This window comes from Panulirus ornatus, chromosome 6 (assembly GCF_036320965.1).
Source record: "Panulirus ornatus isolate Po-2019 chromosome 6, ASM3632096v1, whole genome shotgun sequence".
In the NCBI taxonomy this organism is placed as follows: Eukaryota; Metazoa; Arthropoda; class Malacostraca; order Decapoda; family Palinuridae; genus Panulirus; species Panulirus ornatus.
This window is the reverse complement of record NC_092229.1, coordinates 40832387-40859228: the sequence shown is the minus strand read 5'-3', so window position 1 is coordinate 40859228 and position 26842 is coordinate 40832387. Positions and strand designations below refer to the sequence as shown.

The window sequence follows — 26842 nt, the reverse complement described above, 5'->3', positions numbered from 1 at the left end:
CCATTCAAACTCACCTCCCAATTGACTTGACCCTCAACCCTACTGTACCTAATAACCTTGCTCTTATTCACATTTACTCTTAACTTTCTTCTTCCACACACTTTACCAAACTCAGTCACCAGCTTCTGCAGTTTCTCACATGAATCAGCCACCAGCGCTGTATCATCAGCGAACAACAACTGACTCACTTCCCAAGCTCTCTCATCCCCAACAGACTTCATACTTGCCCCTCTTTCCAAAACTCTTGCATTTACCTCCCTAACAACCCCATCCATAAACAAATTAAACAACCATGGAGACATCACACACCCCTGCCGCAAACCTACATTCACTGAGAACCAATCACTTTCCTCTCTTCCTACACATACACATGCCTTACATCCTCGATAAAAACTTTTCACTGCTTCTAATAACTTTCCTCCCACACCATATATTCTTAATACCTTCCACAGAGCATCTCTATCAACTCTATCATATGCCTTCTCCAGATCCATAAATGCTACATACAAATCCATTTGCTTTTCTAAGTATTTCTCACATACATTCTTCAAAGCAAACACCTGATCCACACATCCTCTACCACTTCTGAAACCACACTGCTCTTCCCCAATCTGATGCTCTGTACATGCCTTCACCCTCTCAATCAATACCCTCCCATATAATTTACCAGGAATACTCAACAAACTTATACCTCTGTAATTTGAGCACTCACTCTTATCCCCTTTGCCTTTGTACAATGGCACTATGCACGCATTCCGCCAATCCTCAGGCACCTCACCATGAGTCATACATACATTAAATAACCTTACCAACCAGTCAACAATACAGTCACCCCCTTTTTTAATAAATTCCACTGCAATACCATCCAAACCTGCTGCCTTGCTGGCTTTCATCTTCCGCAAAGCTTTCACTACCTCTTCTCTGTTTACCAAATCATTTTCCCTAACCCTCTCACTTTGCACACCACCTCGACCAAAACACCCTATATCTGCCACTCTATCATCAAACACATTCAACAAACCTTCAAAATACTCACTCCATCTTCTTCTCACATCACCACTATATATATATATATATATATATATATATATATATATATATATATATATTCTTTCTTTCTTTTAAACTATTTGCCATTTCCCGCATCAGCGAGGTAGCGTTAAGAACAGAGGACTGGACCTTTGAGGGAATATCCTCAACTGGCGCCCTTCTCTGTTCCTTCTTTTGGAAAATTAAAAAAAAAAAAAACGAGAGGGGAGGATTTCCAGCCCCCTGCTCCCTTCCCTTTTAGTCGCCTCCTACGACACGCAGGGAATACGTGGGAAGTATTCTTTCTCCCCTATCCCCAGGGATATATATATATTTTTTTTTTTTTTTTTTTTTTTTTATACTTTGTCGCTGTCTCCCGCGTTTGCGAGGTAGCGCAAGGAAACAGACGAAAGAAATGGCCCCCCCCCCCCATACACATGTACATACACACGTCCACACACGCAAATATACATACCTACACAGCTTTCCATGGTTTACCCCAGACACTTCACATGCCTTGATTCAATCCACTGACAGCACGTCAACCCCTGTATACCACATCGCTCCAATTCACTCTATTCCTTGCCCTCCTTTCACCCTCCTGCATATTCAGGCCCCAATCACACAAAATCTTTTTCACTCCATCTTTCCACCTCCAATTTGGTCTCCCTCTTCTCCTCGTTCCCTCCACCTCCGACACATATATCCTCTTGGTCAATCTTTCCTCACTCATTCTCTCCATGTGCCCAAACCATTTCAAAACACCCTCTTCTGCTCTCTCAACCACGCTCTTTTTATTTCCACACATCTCTCTTACCCTTACGTTACTTACTCGATCAAACCACCTCACACCACACATTGTCCTTAAACATCTCATTTCCAGCACATCCATCCTCCTGCGCACAACTCTATCCATAGCCCACGCCTCGCAACCATACAACATTGTTGGAACCACTATTCCTTCAAACATACCCATTTTTGCTTTCCGAGATAATGTTCTCGACTTCCACACATTTTTCAAGGCTCCCAAAATTTTCGCCCCCTCCCCCACCCTATGATCCACTTCCGCTTCCATGGTTCCATCCGCTGACAGATCCACTCCCAGATATCTAAAACACTTCACTTCCTCCAGTTTTTCTCCATTCAAACTCACCTCCCAATTGACTTGACCCTCAACCCTACTGTACCTAATAACCTTGCTCTTATTCACATTTACTCTTAACTTTCTTCTTCCACACACTTTACCAAACTCAGTCACCAGCTTCTGCAGTTTCTCACATGAATCAGCCACCAGCGCTGTATCATCAGCGAACAACAACTGACTCACTTCCCAAGCTCTCTCATCCCCAACAGACTTCATACTTGCCCCTCTTTCCAGGACTCTTGCATTTACCTCCCTAACAACCCCATCCATAAACAAATTAAACAACCATGGAGACATCACACACCCCTGCCGCAAACCTACATTCACTGAGAACCAATCACTTTCCTCTCTTCCTACACGTACACATGCCTTACATCCTCGATAAAAACTTTTCACTGCTTCTAACAACTTGCCTCCCACACCATATATTCTTAATACCTTCCACAGAGCATCTCTATCAACTCTATCATATGCCTTCTCCAGATCCATAAATGCTACATACAAATCCATTTGCTTTTCTAAGTATTTCTCACATACATTCTTCAAAGCAAACACCTGATCCACACATCCTCTACCACTTCTGAAACTGCACTGCTCTTCCCCAATCTGATGCTCTGTACATGCCTTCACCCTCTCAATCAATACCCTCCCATATAATTTACCAGGAATACTCAACAAACTTATACCTTTGTAATTTGAGCACTCACTCTTATCCCCTTTGCCTTTGTACAATGGCACTATGCACGCATTCCGCCAATCCTCAGGCACCTCACCATGAGTCATACATACATTAAATAACCTTACCAACCAGTCAACAATACAGTCACCCCCTTTTTTAATAAATTCCACTGCAATACCATCCAAACCTGCTGCCTTGCCGGCTTTCATCTTCCGCAAAGCTTTTACTACCTCTTCTCTGTTTACCAAATCATTTTCCCTAACCCTCTCACTTTGCACACCACCTCGACCAAAACACCCTATATCTGCCACTCTGTCATCAGACATATATATATATATATATATATATATATATATATATATATATATATATATATATATATATATATATATATATTTCATTCTTGTTATTTTCAGTTCATACAATTTGTTACTGTTGTTGGGTCTTTTAAAATATTACGATTCTCTCTCCATTTTTTAGCTTTGTTAAAATTAAGAAATTCTTTTTGTTTAATTGGGATATGTAACTTTGATGATTTATTCAGTTTTTATGGACATTGTAAATTTTATAACACCTTCCTTGTGTATAGTCATTGAATGTTTTTTAATTCATTGCTGTTTGCTGGACTTTGTAATTCACTTCCTTTTGCTAGGCCTTGTTAGTTTTATAAGTCACTCTTGGTTGATGTGCCTTTCTTGTTTTACCAAATAACTTTTTCCACCCTAACAAGATAGAAGTAGAAACAAGTCTCACATGCTCATGTATGTTCTGTAGCTACCTGTTTGATGCACCAAAGCCATATCCTACCATCCTCAGTCAAGCATCTCAGACATACTACATTGTTTACTTTGCTGCAAATATTCTGGTTCAGCATATGGAAAGATTGATTCCCCCTGGTACCACATTGGTGCATATCATTCTGTTCAGTGCATGCCACACACCCTCTCTAATTTTCAGGTCTCAGTTCTCCAGGACCTCCTTCATTTTATCTTTCCGTCTCCATCCCTTTTCTGCCTCCACTTTTGACATAAAAGACCTTTTGATCAGTCTTTTGTCACCAGTTCTCACAATAGTCAAACTACTTCAGTCAGACTACTTGGTACCACACCTCACATGCACTGTCATTCTTATATAATCAACTTGCCACAAATGAAAAATTATAGGCCTTGTGCATAACTTAGTACTATCTTTATAGTTATATCTTTGATGCCTGTTCCCTCTGGGAACTCCCACCAAGAAGGTGACTACGACAAAAGAGTCTCCATTTTTTATTACAAGTATGTTATCAGGATTAACAAATCCAACTTTACATGAAAGGCCATCTACAAATTCATTTGCACTAGTTGTCCCAGAAAATGGTTGCTTTGACTGTTCTGTCACATGCATGAATGAATAGGATATTTGCAGAATCTTAGGGAAGAGGATGCAATGGGTGAACCATGGCATATTACTTTTCATTTTTCATGTTGTCTAAATATACTTACACAACCAACTGCCGGTATCAGTCAGCAACTGATTCACAACAGGGTCAAATAAAGTTTCACAGTCACCCACAAAACGAGGCCACTCCATTAACATGGTGCACATAACCTTGCACAACATATATGTGATGGATTTAACCAACCACACAGTACTTGTGGCAATCGATGTCAGCAAAGCATTTAACATTTTTCCTCATCACTTCCATACACAGAAGATACATGACACCTTCCTCAACAATAAGTGACAAAAATGGTTACCCACAAAGGCTTCACCTCCAAACTCCTCAAGGTCTGACATGCATACCATAGTATGAAAGTTTTCTCCTCCGCTAATGACCTCACAGTAAGAGATACAGCACCCGAACACTACTCATGCACCAACAAACATTCAAAACTGTGTCATGCAAATGGAATATACCTGAAATGAAGTTGTGGAGCACATGTACACAAATCAAAGGTCTGAATCAGCCTGTATTTACTCTTGAAAAAAAGTTTTAAGATGCATCACTTACTTGTACTGTATATTTTTTTGGGATTACATAAATTTTATGTGAGAATTACATTGAGAAATCTTTCCTATGAATGTAAAATCCCTTTCTCCCCTTGACTTGGGTTTCACTATATGGAGATTTCACTGTGTAATGTTTACCAGGAATGTATCTCCAATGTAAAGTGGTGACCAGAAATGGTTATTTTGAATGGATCAGAAGAGACTATAGATGCCCACTAAATGCTGAAGGAAATGATAAGAGCACATTTCCTAATTATCATGAGGAATGAGTTATAAATGTAGAAAAAGATTTTTTATATTTAGAAGTAGATTCAGACATGATATAAATACACAAGGGTAAGCTTTGGATCCAAAAGTAGTTAATGCTCTTTTTGCTCTAATAATTCATGATAACGAAATTTTATACCTGTGAAATGTATCTTCAGGAAGTTCTTTTTTATTTTTAGAAGATACTTCAAGACATTAGTTTTGTTATATAATAAACTATCTCAATCTGTCTGTATCTTTGACACCTGTTCCCTTCAGGAACTCCCTCAAAAGAGTTTTCATAACTGGTGAACTCCAGTGCCTCACCCTTAACAGGCCACTGGCAGAGAGTAACTCAAATGTAGTGTTTTTAGAGGCTCTTATCTAATGAGTGTACCTAATGTTCCAACCTATTACTTTTACATAATGCTCCCACCTTCTGTACCTGCTACTTCTACCTAATGCTCCTGTCTAATGTTCCTACCTACATAAGTTAGTTGAGATTGATAGATTGTTAAAAGTTTATTTTGCCAAAATCATGTGCTATTAAGACTAGGAAAGTTCAGTTAGTTGCTAGAGATGGTTTATGTGCTCTGCTTATAAGTCTATGATGGATGAATGTTATGTAGTACATGAAAATTATTGTATATTTTTATCCTTAATTCATATATATCAAGTACAGAAAACAACAAACTTCTACCTTGCTTGATCTTTCATACTGTCTACTTCATCTTCATTGCTGAGCACCTTTATCTCTTTTTGCTGACTGAAGAGGAACTTGTTGAAGATATGTTAGTGTTTTTGCCCTTCATTGTGCTCCAACATATGATAAGAAGGCAAGACTGGAGGCAATTTACATATCAATTTCATTAGCATCAGTTAGATCAAAACAAACCTGTTGGCTAGCTCACAAACTACAGGGGTTCGAAAGTTGATGTACTTTTCTGATAAGTTTTAAAGAAGTTTATGAATGCACAGAATGTTTTGCAAAGTTGATTTCGGGTTATGAAACACTTGAATGTCCATTGATATTTGGCTTTACTTGGTAGGTGTGCAATGCAGCATGATGTCATGACCTTTAGAAGGTGCTGTGCATTAGGTTCCATATTCAAAAATAATTAGAAGAGGTCATATATAGTTTTAAAGGATTTTATGGTCCCCTAGCTGCCCCCCTATTTTTCATGTGTGTAGAAGGAAAGCGTTTTGAAGGCTCTTATACAAGTATTTCACTAAATATCAAGTAAGTGTTAGTCCCATAAGATGTTAATATAATGAATTCAACTGTATTAAGTATGTAGATATTTGTGTTTTATATTGTGTTTGTTCCTTTCAGCTGGCAGATTTTGGCTTGGCACGAGCCAAATCTGTGCCAACCAAGACATACAGTAATGAAGTTGTCACGTTATGGTACCGACCTCCTGATGTCCTTTTAGGTTCCACAGAGTACTCCACACAAATTGATATGTGGTGAGTGGTTGGTTATGCTTGAGTATATGATCTGTCTTTTTATGGCATAGTGAACTTTACCACAATACTTTTTGTCATGATTTTGTGTGCCAGATATTGTAATAATTTTTCATGATGGATGAATTGCCAGCTGCATAACAATCTTCATAGTGCCATGTCTCGTAAGATGCATAAGAGTTCATTCCTCTTTAACTGACTGTATACATAACCCCTTACCCCTTGAACTGTGCAGTTAATTCTAAGGGACCCTCTTGTGTGGAAAAAATTCAAAAAATAATATCAGATTTTTTCTTTTAATACATTTGAATTTTATTTTCAAATAAAAAAATATCCTAGAAAAGTTGTATACATTCTTTTATGTTGGTATGGTGGCAGGTGCTTTTCCAGGATTTGGTTGGGGGGTAGGAGGAAGTGATCAAGTTAACAGTGAAAAGCTCAAAATAAAGAGGGATATGTAAGAATACTTTGTACTGTTTAAAGGTGAAAACTTAATGCTTTTTGAATTATTTGCATGTTAAATGAAACCACATTTGTCAAATTTTGATAAAAGTCAGTTAGCTTTTATACAGATAGCAATAGTGAAGGGAGTTATGGCTTATGAACCAAATTAATATGCTTTTGCAATGAGCGAACATCTTATTGTTATAAACAAGTCATTATTCTAGGAAGGTGAAGTAACAGACAACATTTTTCCCGATCAACATCACATGAGCAAAACATGCCCGAGATTCCATTTCAGTGAAACAAAAAAGGAAAAGAAAATGAAAGTAGAAATTAGTCAGGGCTTTGCAGATGTTTGTGGACATGACTCTTTAAGAAAGAAAGATTATTTGAAGAGGGAAAACATAAGAAGGAAGAAGGAGGTTTCATAACCACCAGTCTCAGAGTGGCCAGTCACTGCACACAAGCTATGGGAAGCAGCAGCCAAATGTGTACCTTGTGGGTGGGGACACATACGGATAGCTCATAAAACCAGTGGCCAAGGTAATACATGTAGGTTAGAGTGAAGAGCAGCATTGTGGTGTACAGTGGCTAAGATGATATCTGTAGATCAGAGAGAGGGGAGCAACATTGTGGCATAAAGAAAGGAAAGGTTGAAGAGAGTAGATGTGAGGAGAATTAATAAAAGGGAAGGATTTTGATACCATCCTTGTTGAAAGGTGGAGGATGAACCACCCCAGGTGTGTGAGCAGTACTTCATACTTGTGCAAATAAAATCCATTAGATATGAAATGGCTACTTACGAGAAAAATATTTGAAAATAGTTACAGCTTTTGCAAAACAGAGTTTATGATGCTGATTTTGTGGGGTTTCCTTATAGATTGGTGAATATAGTTATCACCAGCATGCTTATGATATTACAGAATTTAATTGTGGTATTTTGAAACTGAAAAGGAGGAAACGAGATATTCTTAAATGGAGATGTATGGAGAAATTTCATTTTAACTATATTGAATTTCACAGGTTTATTGCTTCCCTTCACTGAGATGCTGCACATGTCTGAAGTAAATAAGGAATGAGAACAAGTATTTAAGGGAGAAGGGAAGGGAAAGTGAGATGAAATATGGAAAGTGGAATCAATAGCATTAGAATGAGAATGGTTAAAAGTAGAAGAGGTGTCATATGTTGAGAGAATAAAGAGAGTAGGCAGTAGGACAGAACCCTGAGGAACACCAGTGTTTTTAGAATAGGAGGAAGAAGTGGCCCAGAGAAGAAACTGTGAGTCGGAGAGTTGAGAGAAGCAGAGAAACCAAAGGAAGGAAGTTATTGCAATGACTTATGCTGCACTACATTAGATGTTTTAGAGATGTTGAAGGCTTTGACAAAAGTTTCACCAGTATCTCTTGAGAGAGGAGGGCCAGAGATGAGTCACTAGTAGACTTAGGACTGCAAAATCCATGTTGGTGATTAGAAAGAAGGGAATGGGATTCTAAGCTAGAGAAAGTGAGAGTTTCATAGACTTTGGAGACGGCAGAAGTGAGAGCAATGGGGCTATAGTTAGAAGGGTTAGAGCAGCCTCCTTTCTTAGGATATAAAGCCCCAAAGCATGCTTCAAAGGAGAAAGAAAGTTCTGGATTTTTAGATTGTAACTAGCTCAGAGGCATACTTCTTTAGAACTTGAATAGGTATGTCATTTGAATTATACACCTTCACCACTTGGAGCAGGAAGACTACTTGTAAGACCCTGCACAATATGATCATACAAGATTTCACTGTTTCAGTGGGAAGGTACAGGGGCAGAGGATTAGAAGCATCAAAAAGGTACCTTAAAGAGAGGCTTTTTCAGTTGTAGAGTTAGTGATAGATTGATCAGGTTAGAAGGAAGAGGAGAGGAAAGCTTGAATCACAGAAGTTGTTGGTGATGTTTTTGGGAAAGGGACTAAATGATTTGTCACTAAAAGTCATGTCAGCACCCTTCATTTTTATGAAGGTGTGTTTGACTTTACACAAACAACTTTGTAGTGATTCCAGGCAGAAATGAAAGTGGGGTGGGTTTCATGGGACAGAAAGAATTGAATGGCCCAGCGTTCAGTTAATCTGATGTGATAGGCATCAAAGCAATTGTGAACAAGCAATGATTGGGAGGAAAAGGATTCAGAATATGGGATGTAGGATGTCTTCCATGCGTTCAGCAAAACCCATTCCAATAAAGAAGCTGAGTATAGATAACCACTTCGCTTTCCCAAAGTGCCAAAGCTGGCATTTTGAAGGAGGGATAGAGGATGGGCATACCCTATTAGAAGTAACATAAATGAGAATGTGGTTAGAACCCCTAAGGGGGCAGAAATGGAGCATGAATAGTGGGAGGATTTAGAGGTAAAAAGAGATGATAAAAACAGACTCAGGGTCCTACATTATGGGTAAGAAGTATGGGATTTGAATACTATCACTTTATCAGTCCTTAACACTGAAAAATCCCAATATATTTTTCATAACTTGGACATACTTTGTCTGCTTTGCACCTTTCAACTAATTCTGTTTTACTGCCAGATGTATGAGGCACTCCAGGAGGCCTTCCAGGCATACTGGTAGGCATTATGGACTTAGGTGAAAGGGAGGCAACTACTCCTTCAAAATCTTGGCAGACTTAGTCATTTTGGCAAATTTTTTCTCAGATTTGGGAAAGATATGGAAGCAGTAATTCATTTTAACAATTTGCAGTGTTCACTTGCCTCAGAATTTGATTTACTTGTCTCTTTCTGTCTATCTATATCACTGATGCCTGTTCCCATGGGAGTTCCCATTCTGCCACCATTTCTCTCCCTCCTTCTCTACCCTCTTTTCCCATGTCACAGTTGGCCTTCTGCCTGCACCAACACCTTTAAGTATACTATCATACATTCTCCTTAAAAACTCCCAGTCTTGCATTCTTTCCACATTCTCAGACCACCTCAAAGTATTACGTTTCACCTATTCTACCACTCCACAATTCCTTTGCTCAACTTCCACTGGTACATTCCTATTGAGTAATCTACCATATGCCTTTTTCTTTTCTTGCACAGCATTTCTGATCTTTCTGTCCACCATGTAATGCCCTTTTATTTCTTTATCTCAATACCATGTATCCAGCTGGTGATCCTGCAACCTTTAAAAGTATTTTTCTAAACTTTTTAAACATCTTATTCACACATGACTGCATTCTTACATTAACTGCACTTCCACCTAAGCTTTCATTTACATTCCTTTCATACTCTTCCCAGCATTTTTCTAATTAATCTTCTTGCTTCCCAACACATTTACCTTTCCATTCTTCCTTACACCATACCTCTACTTCTCCCTGATCCTCATCCCTATAAGAACCGCGAAATGGTCAGTCTCCAAAGAATCCTCTCTCGACTTTAGCATCTAGCACGGCATTTTTCAATTTTTGCATCCACTTTCGCATAGTCACTCAAAGCCTTTTGCTCTTCTCTTCCATGATTCCTCATCCATGTATATCTGTGGATCATCTTGTGCTGACAAAAGATGTTTGCAAGGAATAAACCCCTCTCAGCACAAATATCCACAAGATAACTTCCACTCTCATTTTTTCCAGGCTTTCTCCATTTACCAACTACCTCCTCAATCTCATCACATCCTTTTTTTTGCATTCATATCGCGTGATATGACTACGTTTCTCTCATTCTCAAAACCATTTATGCAGTCATTCAAATTTCTCCAGAAAAGCTTCATTTCAACCTTACCTTGTATAGTCTTCATATTCACAGGTGCATATACACATACCCATACGTACTTCACAATGCCAATCTTTCCTTTCACCCACACTATTCTTGATCTATTCCACCCATGCTGTGTAACACCCTTACTCTTGGTGATAGCAGAATTGCACATCCTTCTTTTCCTCTTCCCTGATAATTTTCACTTATTCCTCTCTGTACCACACCTTCCATGGCCTACTATAACTTGTATTCAACATTTCCTTTTTCACTCCACAGACACTGCCCAAGGATATAGGTTGTTTCATCTATCCAGATATCCTGATTATGCATGACTCTTTTGTAAAATGGGCAACTAAGGTTTAAGGGCTGTCTATACCCTGTTCTTCATGCTGTAAGTCAGAAGCAGGTGCGATATGTGATAAAGGTTGTACCTCTCTAACCTGACACTCTGTGGTCTGACAACTTCCATGGTCTGGCTTATTTTGAATCTGCTGCCATTAGTTTGTGTATCTGCTACCAGGGCAGCACTTTTAGCAGTGCTAAGGTACCATAATCAGAAAATGAAAATGAAAATAGCCAGAAAGTTTTTAAATTTTGGAAAACTGAAATGTGCCAGAAGTACAGAATTAGACAGTGCACTTATAAAGTGGTTAGTGCTCAGACATAATGAACGTATAAACATTTCTGGGGAGATGCTTATCGAGTAGGCCAAAGTTTTCAAAGAGAACTAAAGCTAGACTATGACTGAATATTTGTAAGGATGTTTACACAAGATTAAGTGGAGACAAAATTTCAGCACTTAGTGTGTATGGAGAACAACATTTTGCTGACATGGAAGCTTTTAGTGTAAAGTTGTATGAAAAGAATTGATAAAAACTCTAATTCTCTATGAAACATCTAACAGCATTATGTACAGGGCGATAGAGAGTGTATCAGCTGGCTGCCTGGCTGGAACTGATGCAGCCTTGATGATAATAAAATAATAGTAGTAACAAGAGTCGACCAAACTACCAACCTATAGTCGCTCATTACATTCACTATTTGTCATAAAGCTGCGACAAAGTCTGTGAATGAATTTGCAAAGTTAGTGGCAGAAGAAAACAGCCCCTGAACAAGTGTATAATGTTAACAAATCTGCCATTTACTAGCGTTGTATGCCACAAAAAAATGTTAACAAATCTACCCTTTACTAGTGTTTTCTGCCACAAAAAACCCTTTCCCAAGATATTGAGGGGTCTCCATGTGGGGATACTTCTGATGCAAACTGATGTAACAATAAAAACCTTGTTTAAAAGATTTGACAATTGTATTATTTTCTATTTTAAGCTTTCTTCTACCTTTGATAATACAGCAATATGTATGTGGATTGAGCTGCATAGTGGGGTTCCCTTAGGTGTCAATTTTTGTTTTCTAGCATTTTCTGCGGTCTGAAAATGGCTGCTGGACGAAAGAGGTTCAACCTGTATTTTTCTTTCACTTTATTCTTGAGTCATTTTTCCACTTATATTTCTCATTCCATTTTAGTTATTTTCACATTTTCAGGCTGAGCATCTTGGTTGTTACATGTTATACCACTTGTGCATAGATTGATTAGTATTATTATTCTGATTTGGCCGTTTTTGTCATGTTGAAACTCACGCAAGTTTTTGCTCTGCCCCCAAAAAAAGGAAAAAGAAAAAGAGAGAGAGAGAGAGAGAGAGAGAGAGAGAGAGAGAGAGAGAGAGAGAGAGAGAGAGAGAGAGAGCATATGCATGTTGGCATATATTGCAAGATATGTGGTATTTCTTGAAGTGTTTTTGTTGGAAACAAACATACCAAGGGTTTTCATTACTGATACCTGTGATAGTGTTGGAGTTTTGCAGATTTATACATAACATGAGGTTGCAGGCCTTGTATTGGCTTCCTTCACATTATGTGCTGGTAAATATATTTAAAAAGAATTGGACTGTAGCATCTGGTAATAATGCAGAGGTAGATGTTTCAGCAATTATTAACATATGCATATACTACAGTTGAAGTAGACAGAAAATACTACTGAGGCATATAAGTTCCAGCCACATTTAAAGGGTTCATTAAGTTTTGATACTTTCTTGGACCTTAGAAGAAAAGGGAATCCAAAATATTAGGAGGAAACCAAAGAGCAATAATAACTCTTCTCATGCTAGTAAAATACTCTTGAATACCAACGGAGGTAAAATGATGTAGAGAGGAAATGAATTACAAACTGATTTGCTAATTCAAAGAAGAAAAAAGTCAGAGCCAGATGATCTAGAGATTGCGATCTTAACTGAAGGATTTGACTATTTTCCTCTGCTGAAGTGAATGACCTCTAAGAGACCCTGACTTTGTAACACCTGATTAGAAGCTTTTAATGCTGTTTTAACCTCCATACATATGTAACGTACATCAGTAATGGATCTGTAAATATTATTTGAGCAGATATTTGCACTACCTCGCAAACGTGGGAGACAGCAACAAAGCAAAATAAAGTAATATAATAGTATTAGAATGTTGAAACATTTTTTTTGGAGTGATCCCACCCATTGAACTTCTGTAAGGTATGAGAGAGCATGAGCAAAAGTTCAGTGTTCACCGTAGGGAATGGTTCCTCCCATATAGAGGGTGGGGGGAATGAAGCTCTCAGGTTCTCCATTCTCATTGATCGAGAGCAAATTACCCTACCCATGTTCCTAACCAATTTAACCATTTTCCTAATATATTGGATTTGTTTTTCACCTCTTATCCATCCCATTGTTACTACATAGTCTTGCTCCAGTTGGTTCATCTGATCACACACTTGTAAATGGATCTATTTTAGTGGCACCTCCCTCTCTAGCAGCCCCTTCTAAGCATAAATATTGGTGCCTCCATAAAATTTCTTTTTTTGACTTTCCTTGGGTAGATTACTCTCTCTTATGTGGAGATGATTCTCTCTCTGCCAAATGCATAGCAGAGGTTATTGTTTTGGTAATGGAAGCTTTTGTCCCCTCTTCCTCTAAGATAACCTCTTCTGCCAATCCATGATTCAACCATTCCTGTTCTAAGGTCATTTAGGCAAGGGATTAGGTTTATTGGGCTTGAAAAAACTTTCCTTCCTCCATTTCCCATTCAGCATTATTGGCTTCTTAATTAATGCATGTACATTATCCATGAGTTATAGAATTGCTTTATACAAAGGATGTGCAATAACCTCTCCTTGTCATCCACTAAATATGTCTTTCCAGTCTTTAGCTAAGGGCATCGCTAGCAATTTGCTTCACTCTACCTTTTCTTCACTTTTCCGTTCTGACATTGCTATAGCTGTCTCTCCCATAGACAAAACAACTCTCTTTGGTTCCCATTTCTCCTCAAACTTCCCCTTGAATGACTTCAACACCCCTGATGCTCCTTTTACTAATTCTATGCCCTTCCTCATAATCTCTTTTTAGACTGTCAGAAAAGCACTTCTCTCTCTGGACACAAGCAAGACTTAATAGTCCTGATGGCATTCATCCCCATGTACTGAAAAAGTGCATGCATTGGTACAACCCATCCCAAAGAAGTATGTTCTAACTCTTCAAACAATCTTCTTGTTGCTTTGACATATAACATTTCCAGTCTTTGAATCCTTCCTCAACTCCTATATCCTTAAACATTTTGAATCTTACAGCCATCTCTCAGATCACTAGTATGGCTTCCATAATGTGAAATCCACTGTTGATATTCCTTCCCATTTTACTAATGTCTGGTCATCATCCCTGGAAGATTTTGATGAATCCTATCTGGTTGACCTTGTTGATGGATCAGCGTTTCCCATTTCTCTATCAACAGTGGTGTCCCTCAAGGTTTTCCTTGTCCCCTAAACTATTTCTCTTTTCTGTCAGTGATTTCCTTTCTTTTTGCAAATAACCAAACACACTCATATGCTGACAGCTGTACACTGCATTCCTCCTCGTGTCCTTCAATTCTGCTCCTTCTTCTCTCACTTGATCTTTTATCTTGTTTCGACACAACTTCCTCAGTAAACTCAGACTTGGACAGGACATCTTAGTGGGTTAGACAGAAGCTTGTAAAGTTTAATGCCTCCAAGACCCATTTTCTACCCATCCCTCTTTTGAAAACTCCTCAACATTCTTCTCTCCTTTGACGGTTCTGTAATTCCACCTCTTGAATTGGTGAACATACTGTAACATCCACTCTCTCTTGAAAGCCCCGCATTATGTAAATAGCTAAGTCTGCCTCTAAGAAATGGGGAGTCTTGTTTAGATGTCAGAATGTCTTTTCTTTCGAACTATTGCTCAATTTATACGAAGGATTGATCCATCGTTGTATGGAGTACTGCTCTCACATCAGGGATGGTTCTTACTTGACAGAAGTAGTTGAAAGCATTGTAACTTATAAACACTTCCAGGATAACTGCAGAACTTGATCAGCTTGCCATAGGTCACAATGTTGGTTCACTTTCCTTTTTCTGTAGATATGATTTTGGATTTTTGGTGTCAAGAGCTGGCTGCTTGTGTCCCACCTCAAGTTAGCCCCTGCAATACTCAGCAAGCTGCCACTCACATGATTGCTGTATGGCCATTGACAGCTTTAGGTTGGGCTGTTTTGATAACCGTTTCTTTCCCTACAACTCTAAGCTTTGTAATTCTCTACCTCTATCTCATGTTGTTCCCAGTAACTATGACCCAGCACATTTTAAAAGATAAGTTTTTCACTTCCTCCAAAATTCATGAATACTTTCCTTTGTCTCTTGTTTTTCACTTTCGTAATCCTCTTTATATTTCAAGTAAGGCCCAGCCTTGATGTGCACTTTTGTCCATGACTGGAACCTCCAAAAAAAAAAAAAAAAAAAAAAAAAAAAGACGTTTTTTTGATATTGTGAAAGGGATGCAAATTTTGTGAAAGAATTTATACTTGTTGACTTTGTAAATGAATTGTGAAATGACAAATAACTACAAGATTACACAAAGGGCCAGTGGTAGTAGGACCTTGAAAATAGACCCCATAATTCTCAGCTCCATAATTCCTCAGCTGAATTATGTGATGAGAGAAATAAGAAATTGGTGTTATGGAAAAGGCATTATCTTTTCTAAGTGAAAAGAAAATTGAAAGGATTCCTGGTTTTTATGTAATCTTTGTCCTGTTTTTTAGAGGATCTACCCCTATGAGAAAGACTAGGACGTACCTCTCTGGGAGAGTCTGGGCCCTGCCTTTCTGATTGAGGTTAGGACCTACCTCTTTGGTAGAGGTTATGACCAACCTCTCTGGTGGAGGCTTGGGCCAACCTCTTTGGTAGAAGCTAGGACCTACCTTTGAGGTAGAGGCTTGAACCTACTACCTCTCTGGTAGAGGCTTGTAAAACTGAATTTTCGCTTATCTCTCCCATCCTCTGTCCATACTGAATTACTTTGCATAAGTAATTACTTGATTTCTCATATTTGATACTGTACAGTATGAAGCATTTTGGGGAGTTATGTGCTTTTTCTTTTTTTAATGGTGGATCAGCAGATGTTTCCATTATTAAGAGGAACAGTTTTGGCTTTTACTTGGAATACAAGGATGGAATGGCCACTTTTAGTTTTGTCCACAAATTGTTTCACTTTTTTCATGATCAAGCATTACCTCAGGCATTTTTCATATTGTAAGAATAATTACTTGCACTTTCTTCAAATGGCACTGGTATGAAGATATGTACTGCATAGCTGAAATTTGTTCAGCTTGCTCTTACTGTGCAATTTAAGATATTACATTAGTCATGAAACAGTTAAAAAGACATGAAGTACTAGTTGAATAAATGCTTTACTCTTTCAGGGGAGTTGGTTGTATTATGTACGAGATGATCAGTGGACGACCGTTATTCCCTGGTGCCACGGTTGAAGATGAACTTCACCTAATTTTTCGTACTTTAGGCACTCCTACTGAAGCTAATTGGCCTGGCATCAGCGGCAATGAAGAATTTTCTCAGTATTCATTTCCCACTCACACAGGAGAGCCACTACTGGCACGAGCATCCAGATTGGCTCATGATTCTGCATTGGGACTTTTAACAAAATTTCTATTAGTAAGTCATTGATACAGTGATTTTTTTATGATGATGAAGCAAACCTTTGGAGTAACAAAGTATTGTGCATGAAGGAATGATTAGTGTATCAGGAACAGATGCTAGTGTTGCATAAGAAATAAGATTTTATTGCAGATACCAACATAGGCTGAATTTATGGTGCAACAGTAATAGATCAGTTTGAATAGGGTTATTATAGATTTTGTTCAAAGTTATTTTGATTCATTTGTTGTTCTTGTACCTTTTCAGGTATTAAAGAAACTCCTTGTTTATTTATATGGCTCAAAAGATAGTGTTATTTGAGTTTTTGTGATTATGTTATGATATGGGTATTGGATATTTTGTTTTTTAGAATTTTCTTTTGCAACATATACATACAATAGAGATTGAAAAGCAGCTCCATAGTGATTCAATGTATTTCATTCTAGTATGAAGCTAAGAAAAGGATCTCAGCAGCAGCTGCAATGAAACACCCATTCTTTGAGTCTTTAGGACATACCATACACACGCTTAAAGACCGTAAGTAGTGAGTTAATTGTGTTTTATTCCTGTAAAGATACATATGAAATTTTTATTTATTTATAATTACCCCAGGACCAATTTCTTAGAAAGAATCCAGAGTCTTCTCCCATGGCCCAGTTGTAGGGAAATGTGAACTCCTGTGGAGAGAGACGATCTTTGACAAAACTGTACTTCTAGTGATACAGTCTCACCAAAAGTGACTTTTCTATCATGGTGTAACTTCAATCAGGTGGAGTCTAGTAACACCTTAAGGCACAAGGGTTGGAAAAGAATGTGACCAAGAGTTGGGGTGAGTGAGTATCAATAGATTTCAGGGAAAATAAAGTTTTGGAAGGAGGTTAATAGTGTTAGAAAACCAAGAGAATGAATGCAAACATTGATGAAGGGAGCGAATGGGGAAGTGGTAACGGGCAATGATGAGGTGAGGAAAAGTTGAAGTGAGGATTTTGAAAGATTGTTGAAGGTGTTCGATGATAGGGTGGTAGATGTAGGGTGTCTGAGTCAGGGAGTTATGCAAGGTGAGAAAGTCATGGAAAATAGTTTAGTGAAGAGGAGAAATGGTGAAAACCTTGCACAAGATGGAATGTGGTAAGATGGCTGCAGTGCATGGTACTGCAGTTGGATTTCTTAGAGAAGGAGTGACTTTGTTGCTAATTGGTTCGTTCTAATTTTGAGTGTGTGTAGATCATGGTGAGGTACCTGAAGATCAGCAGAATTGATATGTAATGTTACTATACAAAGGCAAGGGGCACAAAAGTAATTGATAAAACTACAAACTACAGAGGAATAAGTTTGCTGAGTATACCTGGTAAGTTGTATATGAGAGTGGTGATTGAGAGGATGAAGGCATGTAGAGAGAAGCATATGAAGTTTTTTTATTTAGAGGGTGAAGGTGTGTAGAGAGAAGCATATTGAAAAGTTTTTTGATTTAGAGGGTGAAGGCATGTACAAAGAACCATATGGATAAAGTTTATGATGTGGTTTATAGAGATGACTTATAGAAGTCTTAAGACTTGAGTATATAGTTTAGGAGAAAAGCTGCTGAGAGCAATAAGAAGTTTTCATTAAGGGTATAAGGCATGTGTCTGAGTAGGAAGAGAGGAGAGAGAGTGGTTCCCAGTGAAAGTTGGTCTGCCGCAGAGTTATGTGATATTCCCATGGCTGTTTAATTTGTTTATTAATGAGGTGGTGATGGAGGGAAATGCAATGGTCTTTGAGAGAGGGGTGAGTTTTTAGTTTTAGGTGTTGAGAGACATGTTAGCTGGGGTGTGAGTTTGAATGGAGCAAATTTGGAGTAAGTGAAGTGTTTTTGATACCTGGGAGTGGATTTGGCAGCAAATGGAACCATGGATGTGGCAGTGAATCATAGTTTGGGTGAGTGGGCAAAGTTTCTGAGAGCATTGAGGAATATGTGGAGAGAGAGATTGTTATCTGGGAGGGCAAAAGTAGGTGTGTTTGAAGGTATTTTGGTCCCAGCAATAGTGTATACATAAGGATGTGATGAGGAGGGTGGATGCATTAATAACTAAGTTGGTATTACTTCAGTCAGTACAATGATCATAATTTTTAACGTTATTAAACAATGCATTTGATTCTTGTCCTGGTCTTATGCAATATTTCTGTTGCTTAAATCTGAAATCAGATCCATACCATTCTGCCCAACATAAAACATTTATATTTTATTTATTTTACTTTGTCGCTGTCTCCCGCGTTAGCGAGGTAGCGCAAGGAAACAGACGAAAGAATGGCCCCACCCACCCACATACACATGTATATACATACACATCCACACACGCAAATATACATACCTATACATCTCAGTGTACACATATATATATACACACACAGACATATACATATATACACATGTACACAATTCATACTGTCTGTCTTTATTTATTCCCATCACCACCCCGCCACACATGGAATAAGAACCCCCTCCCCCCTCGTGTGCGAGGTAGCGCTAGGAAAAGACAACAAAGGCCCCATTCGTTCACGCTCAGTCTCTAGTTGTCATGTAATAATGCACCGAAACCACAGCTCCCTTTCCACATCCAGGCCCCACAGAACTTCCCATGGTTTACCCCAGACGCTTCACATGCCCTGGTTCAATCCGTTGACAGCACATTGACTCCGGTATACCACATCGTTCCAATTCACTTTATCCCTTGCACGCCTTTCACCCTCCTGCATGTTTAGGCCCCGATCACTCAAAATCTTTTTCACTCCATCTTTCCACCTCCAATTTGGTCTTCCACTTCTCCTCATTCCCTCCACCTCTGACACATGTATCCTCTTGGTCAATCTTTCTTCACTCATTCTCTCCATGTGACCAAACCATTTCAAAACACCCTCTTCTGCTCTCTCAACCACTCTTTTTTTCCACACATCTCTCTTACCCTTACATTACTTACTCAATCAAACCACCTCACACCACATATTGTCCTCAAGCATCTCATTTCCAGCACATCCACCCTCCTGCGCACAACTCTATCCATAGCCCATGCCTCGCAACCATACATCATTGTTGGAACCACTATTCCTTCAAACATACCCATTTTTGCTTTCAGAGATAATGTTCTCAACTTCCACACATTCTTCAAGGCTCCCAGAATTTTCGCCCCCTCCTCCACCCTATGATTCACTTCCGCTTCCATGGTTCCATCTGCTGCCAGATCCACTCCCAGATATCTAAAACACTTTACTTCCTCCAGTTTTTCTCCATTCAAACTTACCTCCCAATTGACTTGACCCTCAACCCTACTGTACCTAATAACCTTGCTCTTATTCACATTTACTCTTAACTTTCTTCATTCACGCACTTTACCAAACTCAGTTACCAGCTTCTGCAGTTTCTCACATGAATCAGCCACCAGCGCTGTATCATCAGCGAACAACAACTGACTCACTTCCCAAGCTCTCTCATCCACAACAGACTGCATACTTGCCCCTCTTTCCAAAACTCTTGCATTCACCTCCCTAACAACCCCATCCATAAACAAATTAAACAACCATGGAGACATCACACACCCCTGCCACAAACCTACGTTCACTGAGAACCAATCACTTTCCTCTCTTCCTACACGTACACGTCTTACATCCTCGATAAAAACTTTTCACTGCTTCTAACAACTTGCCTCCCACACCATATATTCTTAATACCTTCCACAGAGCATCTCTATCAACTCTATCATATGCCTTCTCCAGATCCATAAATGCTACATACAAATCCATTTGCTTTTCTAAGTATTTCTCACATACATTCCTCAAAGCAAACACCTGATCCACACATCCTCTACCACTTCTGAAACCACACTGCTCTTCCCCAATCTGATGCTCTGTACATGCCTTCACCCTCTCAGTCAATACCCTCCCATATAATTTACCAGGAATACTCAACAAACTTATACCTCTCTAATTTGAGCACTCACTCTTATCCCTTTTGCCTTTGTACAATGGCAACTCACATATTAAAACATATTAAACATATTAATTTTACATGGTACTCTTTAAATTTAAATGCAACCCACAGAACTTTCTGGTGAGTTCCTGATTAAGATATTCTTTATAGTAATGTTGTTGCTGAGGGCATCAATTACTTTAAAGGATTTAAGCAACCAGGGAAGGAAATGTTGCATTCAACAACAACAATACTTTAAAGAATATCTTAATCAGGAACTCACCAGAAAGTTCTACGTCTCTTCGTTGTAAGAGAGAGATGTGCTAATAAGAAGAGTCTGGTTAATAGAGCTGAAAAGGATATGTTGAAATTGTTTGGACGTTTGGAGAGAATGAGTCAGGAGTTGTTTTAAAAGATGTATGTGTCAGAAGTGGAGGAAACTAGGATAAGGGGGAGGGAGACTAACTTGGAAATAGAAGGATGGAGTGTAAAAGATGCAGTGTTTGTGGCCTAAACATGCATGAGAATGAAAGGCATGCATGGGACAAAGTGAGTTGGAGCAATGTGGTATATAGGGGGCGATGCTATCAATTAATTGATCTAAGGCATATTAAGCAGGTGACAGAGATCACAGAAAAGTGTGTGTTTTCAGGACCATTACATCAACAGTCAGTTGATATACAAGGAAGATGCCATTGATAAACAAGTGTTACCCAAATGGTGGAAATTGGGTTGGTGCGTTTTGAGTCCATCAACATGTGTATCATAAAACTTTTTATTATGTGGACAAGAAAGGGAACTATTTAAAAATTTTATCAACAATAAAGCTATCCAATTTATATAAACCTTCACTAATATTGATGTTACAATTCTTTGTGTATTTAATAATAGAAGATTCAATGATATTTCTTGTGGTAAATGGAGTTAAGAGTTAATAACTAAGTTGGTATTACTCCAGTCTGTACAATGATCATAATTAAACAAGGCATTTGATTCATGTCCTGTTCTTGTACTGTATTTATGTTGCATAAGTCTAGCATAAAGATTCTTACCATTCTGCCCAACATAAAACATATTAAAATTTTTACATAGTACTCTTTAAACGTAGCCCGCAGAACTTTCTGGTGAGTTCCTGATTAAGATTTTCTTTATAGTATTGTTGCTGAAGGCAACATTTACATTAAGGGATTAAAGCAATGTGGGAAGGAAATGTTGCTTTCAGCATCAACAATACTATAAAGAATATCTTAAATAGGAACTCACCAGAAAGTTTTACATCTCTTTGTTGCATATCTTCTTCTATTCCTTATCGTCCTTGATGATATGATCATTACATGAAAGTGCACTTAGGAACTTATCGTGTTGTTTCATTTCCCTGTGGTAAGGACAGAATATATTTGAGCAGGAGTTGCGAGAGTATACGATAGAGTGTAAGAAAGTAAATTCTGGACTGTTGTGGGTATATTAACTGGCCATCATATTTCTTTCCCTTATCTCCTCTGATGATGTGATCATTACATGAAAGTGCACTAGGGAACTTGTCATGTGTTTCATTTCCCTGAGGTAAAGACAGAATGTATTTGAGCAGGAGTTGTGAAAGTATGTGATATAGTGTAAGAAAGTAAATCTAGCATACTTAGGGTGCAATATATATAGTGTAAGAAAGTAAATCTAGCATACTTAGGGTGCAATTAAGAATATTGATAAGATTGAAACAAAATCTTTGGCTCATTCATGTATGCTAGAAATGTAATGGATGTGAGACAGCCTGTGATTAGGGAAATGAAATTTTTTTCACGATCTGAATGGAAGATCAGAAATAGAAACAGACATATGATCTGAGGGAAGGTTTCCATTATAATATAAATCTTCTACAAAAGTAAGTGCACTCTTTTCTTTGGCAGGAGTGAAAAAGGAGGACTTTCCTGTTTTTCCTATGTACTATGAACTATTTTCCTAGAGACATCCCTGTGCATAGTAGGGGAAGGTTGTAAAGGAGGGAAGATGGCTGTTTTGGATTTTGAGGACATTGACATCATGTAATTTAAATTAATGAGAATTTTGGTTATCTTTTATATTCCTGTAATTATTTAGTTTTATAATGTATGCACATTTTTTTTTTACAGAGGATTCAATCTTCTCGTGCCCAGGGTTGATGCTTACACGTGACCACAACTACAAGGCTACAAATGGTGGCCAAGCTAAAACTCGACGCCAAAGTATGCACTTTTGAACCAACCCTACCTAAAGAGTTTTTCATACATTCTGGCTCAAGGACCAATGGAGTGTTAGAAACATATGCTATCAAAAGAATAGAATTTATACCTAAAATCAAACCAAACTGGAGTTATTTAAGTGAAGAAAAACAATTGAAAGTTTGGTATCAACTTTCCTGAAGAAACACTTATGAACATAAATGATTCATGCATTCCTCATTACAAGGAATATTGAAAATATGAAACACCTGCTGTATGCTGTATCGTGTATTGATTAGAAACTCATCCATTGATGTGTTGTCAATGGAATGATGCTTCTGTCAGACAAAGAGCCCTTTATCCATTTTGGTGAGGTGATTGTGTGGGAGGAAATTCTAGGTGTTCACTACTGTATCAGTAGACTATCTTTGCCAGTCTAGCAGGGTTTCTAGAACCTTTAGTTTCAACATTGTAGTCTTTCAATTATATTTAGAAATTTAACTCCTAAAATCTTTTCAGTTTATACATGGATTTAACTAGCCCCATGATAAAGATTGAGTATAGGGTAAATTATAACTGATGGCTTTCAGGTAATCACCTTGAAATAAACCTGGTCATGAACTTTAGGTAGTTATCTGCTGGTCAGATTTTATGGCTACCAACTTCCACGTGTGTGATTGTGTCTTCACTTACCAGAGGAAGAAGATATATGACATGATCAGGATCCCATTGTGTTGGATTTTTGTTGTAATGGATATGTCTGCAGTAACACAAGTGGAATATCTGTGATGATTCGCTCAATGTACTTTGAAAATTCAGCTCATGACACCATTCTTTTTATCAGAGAAACAAATGGCAGTTACTTTAAAAGTGGACACAGTAACATATCATTTAGGAAAAAAATGATTTTTGATTGTCTAGAAATGTGACGACTGGCTTGTGAATAAAGGGCAATAAAACACTTCTAGCTACAGCATTGAATATGCCACAGGGACATGGATCTCTTAACAGTGAGCAGGAAAATCTGTGATTGGGTTAAAATAGCAATTTGTGCCCCATTACCCTCAAGCTTCCCAACTTCATTTTAACTATGTGCAATGTATAGTACTTCATTGTCATAATGTTGGATACTTATGCAAATTCCATGCAAGTGTCTCTCATTCTTCATTTTGTATGGTTGCCATATAGGCTTTTCCTAATTAGTTAATAATATGTTGAAGATTATGTGATATATGACTTAATACTTTTTAAAGTTTTCTGTTATATGACACCTTGACAGTTATTTTGATATCTATCCTTTATTTTTTTGTCAAACTAGGTTTCCTGTTTAAAGAAAATTCCAGTTCTGTAGGTTATCTTGTACCTGAAGAAATCTCATGTGCCAGTGAATTGGTACAGTCTGACTGCTTCCTGGTTGTCATCAGCTGCACCTCATTTGCAATAACTCATGGGTTGTTACCTTACCATGAAGGTAAAGATTGAAAGTGTAAAGTAAGAACCATTTGAGTACCTCCATGCTCAATGTTAGGTCTTTAGTAACGCTAGTCCCAGATTGAGCATATGAGAAGGTTTAGTGGACTTAGTTTACAGTTGCATCCTGTGTCATGCCTGAGTGTATCTAATGAAAACTAGGTTATATAATTAAAAGAAATGGGTTTCATGGTTGGATCAAGGAGTCTGGCATGGTAGATAACTAACGAGACCATAAAGCATTCCAAACAGTAATATGAATTCCGTAATACAATATTTAAGCATTTAATTTGCCTCTTTCCATGCTCTGTTAGAGATAATTGTGAGTATTGTGTTTTCATGGTTGAGGGAGTGCTATAGTGCTCTCTCTATGCACTACTAAGCATTTCTATAATTTTCAGAATGAGAATGTCAAAATTACTAATAACAGTTAAATACCCTGAATGAATTGTATGAAATGTGGTCAAAGAATGAGTTTGAAACTGATTCCCAGAATTTGATGCTTATGCATTCGTTTTGTTAAAAAAAAATGACTTTCCAAAATTTGATGTCCCAAAACATTTGATTTATCTATTGATGCTTATTTCATTGTTGATTTTATAAAAACTGAAATAAGCATTGTTATGTAAATCTCATGAGTAACTGATGAATTCATTTTATTGTTCAAGATCAAAAACAAGGTATAGGGAATTTTACACAAAATTTTTAAGATATTCTGCAAGAGCTGCAGAGAAATTCCTGTGTTTGACTTAGCAGTCAGGTGAAGTCATCAGCACTTCGCTTTTGGGCTTGAATTTTCTATTCACAAAGAATCATTCTCCACCAGTAACAAAGTAAAGGATTGGTCCAGTAACTCTAATTGATATTGAACTTTTTAAAAATTTTAAACAAACTTCTTCAAGCAAAGAACACACCTCCATGTTAGTTTGCCATGTATGTTTAGAAGCGAACCGATTCTATTTTTGAACAGGTGTCAACTATGACTATAATGTATATTTTCAACTATTTCTATCATAGGTTGAAGAACAGCTTGACATTGTGTCAATGATGTGTCCAAAATGAATAAAGAAAACTTAAAATAAGATTATTCTTTTTTTTTTTTTGCTCCATTCTGGGTAGTATTTTGGGACTAGGCACATCAAACTAAAAGTGGAAGAGTAGCTTCCTTCACTGAATTCATAAGGCAGGCTAAGAGAGACTTTCAGGTTGTTGATTAACCTGTTCAAATTGATTTTGAATTACATTACTGGTGACTGGGAATACCTGGTTATGAGAGAGGAGAATGAGATTTTTCGGAAGGAGGTTAATAGAGAAAAACGAGAACAAATGGGAACATCAGTGAGGATGGCAAATGGAGAGGTGGTAACATGTAGGGATGAGGTGAAGAGATGGAGTGAGCATTTTGAAGGACTGGTGAATGTTTTATGATAGGGTGTTTAGGTCGGGGAGGTAGGAATGGATTGCACTGATGACGACTTAAGAAATGGGATTACTTTAACGCAGATTGGTTGGTTAGTATTTTCACTGAATATTTGGATCATTGTGAGTGCCTGAGGACTGACAGAATATATGTATAATGCCATTGTAAATGCAATGGTGAGTGTTCATATTGTAGTGATATAAGTTTATTAAGCATATCTGAAAAGGTGTAAGGGAGAATGGTGCTTGACAGCATGGCTGGGGAGGAACAATGTGGTTTCAGGATAAGCAGAAGTGTGGATCAGGTGTTTTCCTTGAAGAATGTTTGAGAAATGCAGACAAAGGATTTATATGTGGCATTTATGGATCTGGAGAAAGCTTATGGTAGGGTTAATAGAAATGCCTTTTGAAAGATCTCAAATATAAGGTGTAGAAGGAAAGTTATTGGAAGCAGAGAGAAGTTTTTTATCAAAATTGTAAGGCATGTGTACAAGTAGGAAGAGAAGAAAAGGAGTGTTTCCAATTGAAGGTTGGTCTGTAGCAGAGGTGTTTGATGTCACCATGACTTTTTTGATCTGTTCAGGGATTGAATGATAAGGGACCAGGAAGTGTCAGTTGTTGTTTGCACTGGTGGCAGATTCAGGAGAGACACTGCAGGATGAAGTTAAGAGTAAATGTGAATACAGAAAGGGTATTAGGATTAACAGGTCAGAGGAAGTTGTCTGGAGATGAGTTTGAATGGAGAAAATTTGGAAGTGAAGGTATTAGGAACCTAGGAGTGGACATGGCAGTGAATGGAACCATGGAAGCAGAAGTAAGTAATATGGCGAATGAAATGATGAAAGTTCCAAGAGCACTAAGGAATGTGTGGAGAGGGAGGTTGTTATCTTGGAGGGCAAATTTAGACGTCCCTCACACATGAATCCCCTTGACCCCCATTATGTGCAAATGATTGTTAAACACCCAGACTCATTCATGATTTGGGGTTACTTCAGTGGAGAGTTAGGATGTGTGGGAGTTCGTGTGCTTCCCAAGAACATCACAATGAATGAAGAACGCTACATTGAAATTCTTCG

The 26842-nt window shown here is 38.0% G+C and overlaps 1 protein-coding gene across 1 annotated transcript in view; it reads left to right on the top strand.

Annotated features, from left to right (window-relative positions):
• Nucleotides 1–25431, top strand: part of LOC139748915 (cyclin-dependent kinase 16-like) — a 652185-nt gene extending 626754 nt beyond the window's left edge. Inside the window, exons 7-10 of the mRNA XM_071662277.1 lie at nucleotides 6424–6557; nucleotides 16511–16760; nucleotides 17189–17279; nucleotides 22809–25431. Coding sequence (XP_071518378.1) covers nucleotides 6424–6557; nucleotides 16511–16760; nucleotides 17189–17279; nucleotides 22809–22915 — 582 coding nt within the window. The 3' untranslated portion in view covers nucleotides 22916–25431. The remainder of the gene's footprint in view (nucleotides 1–6423; nucleotides 6558–16510; nucleotides 16761–17188; nucleotides 17280–22808) is intronic.
• Nucleotides 25432–26842: the final 1411 nt, after the last annotated feature.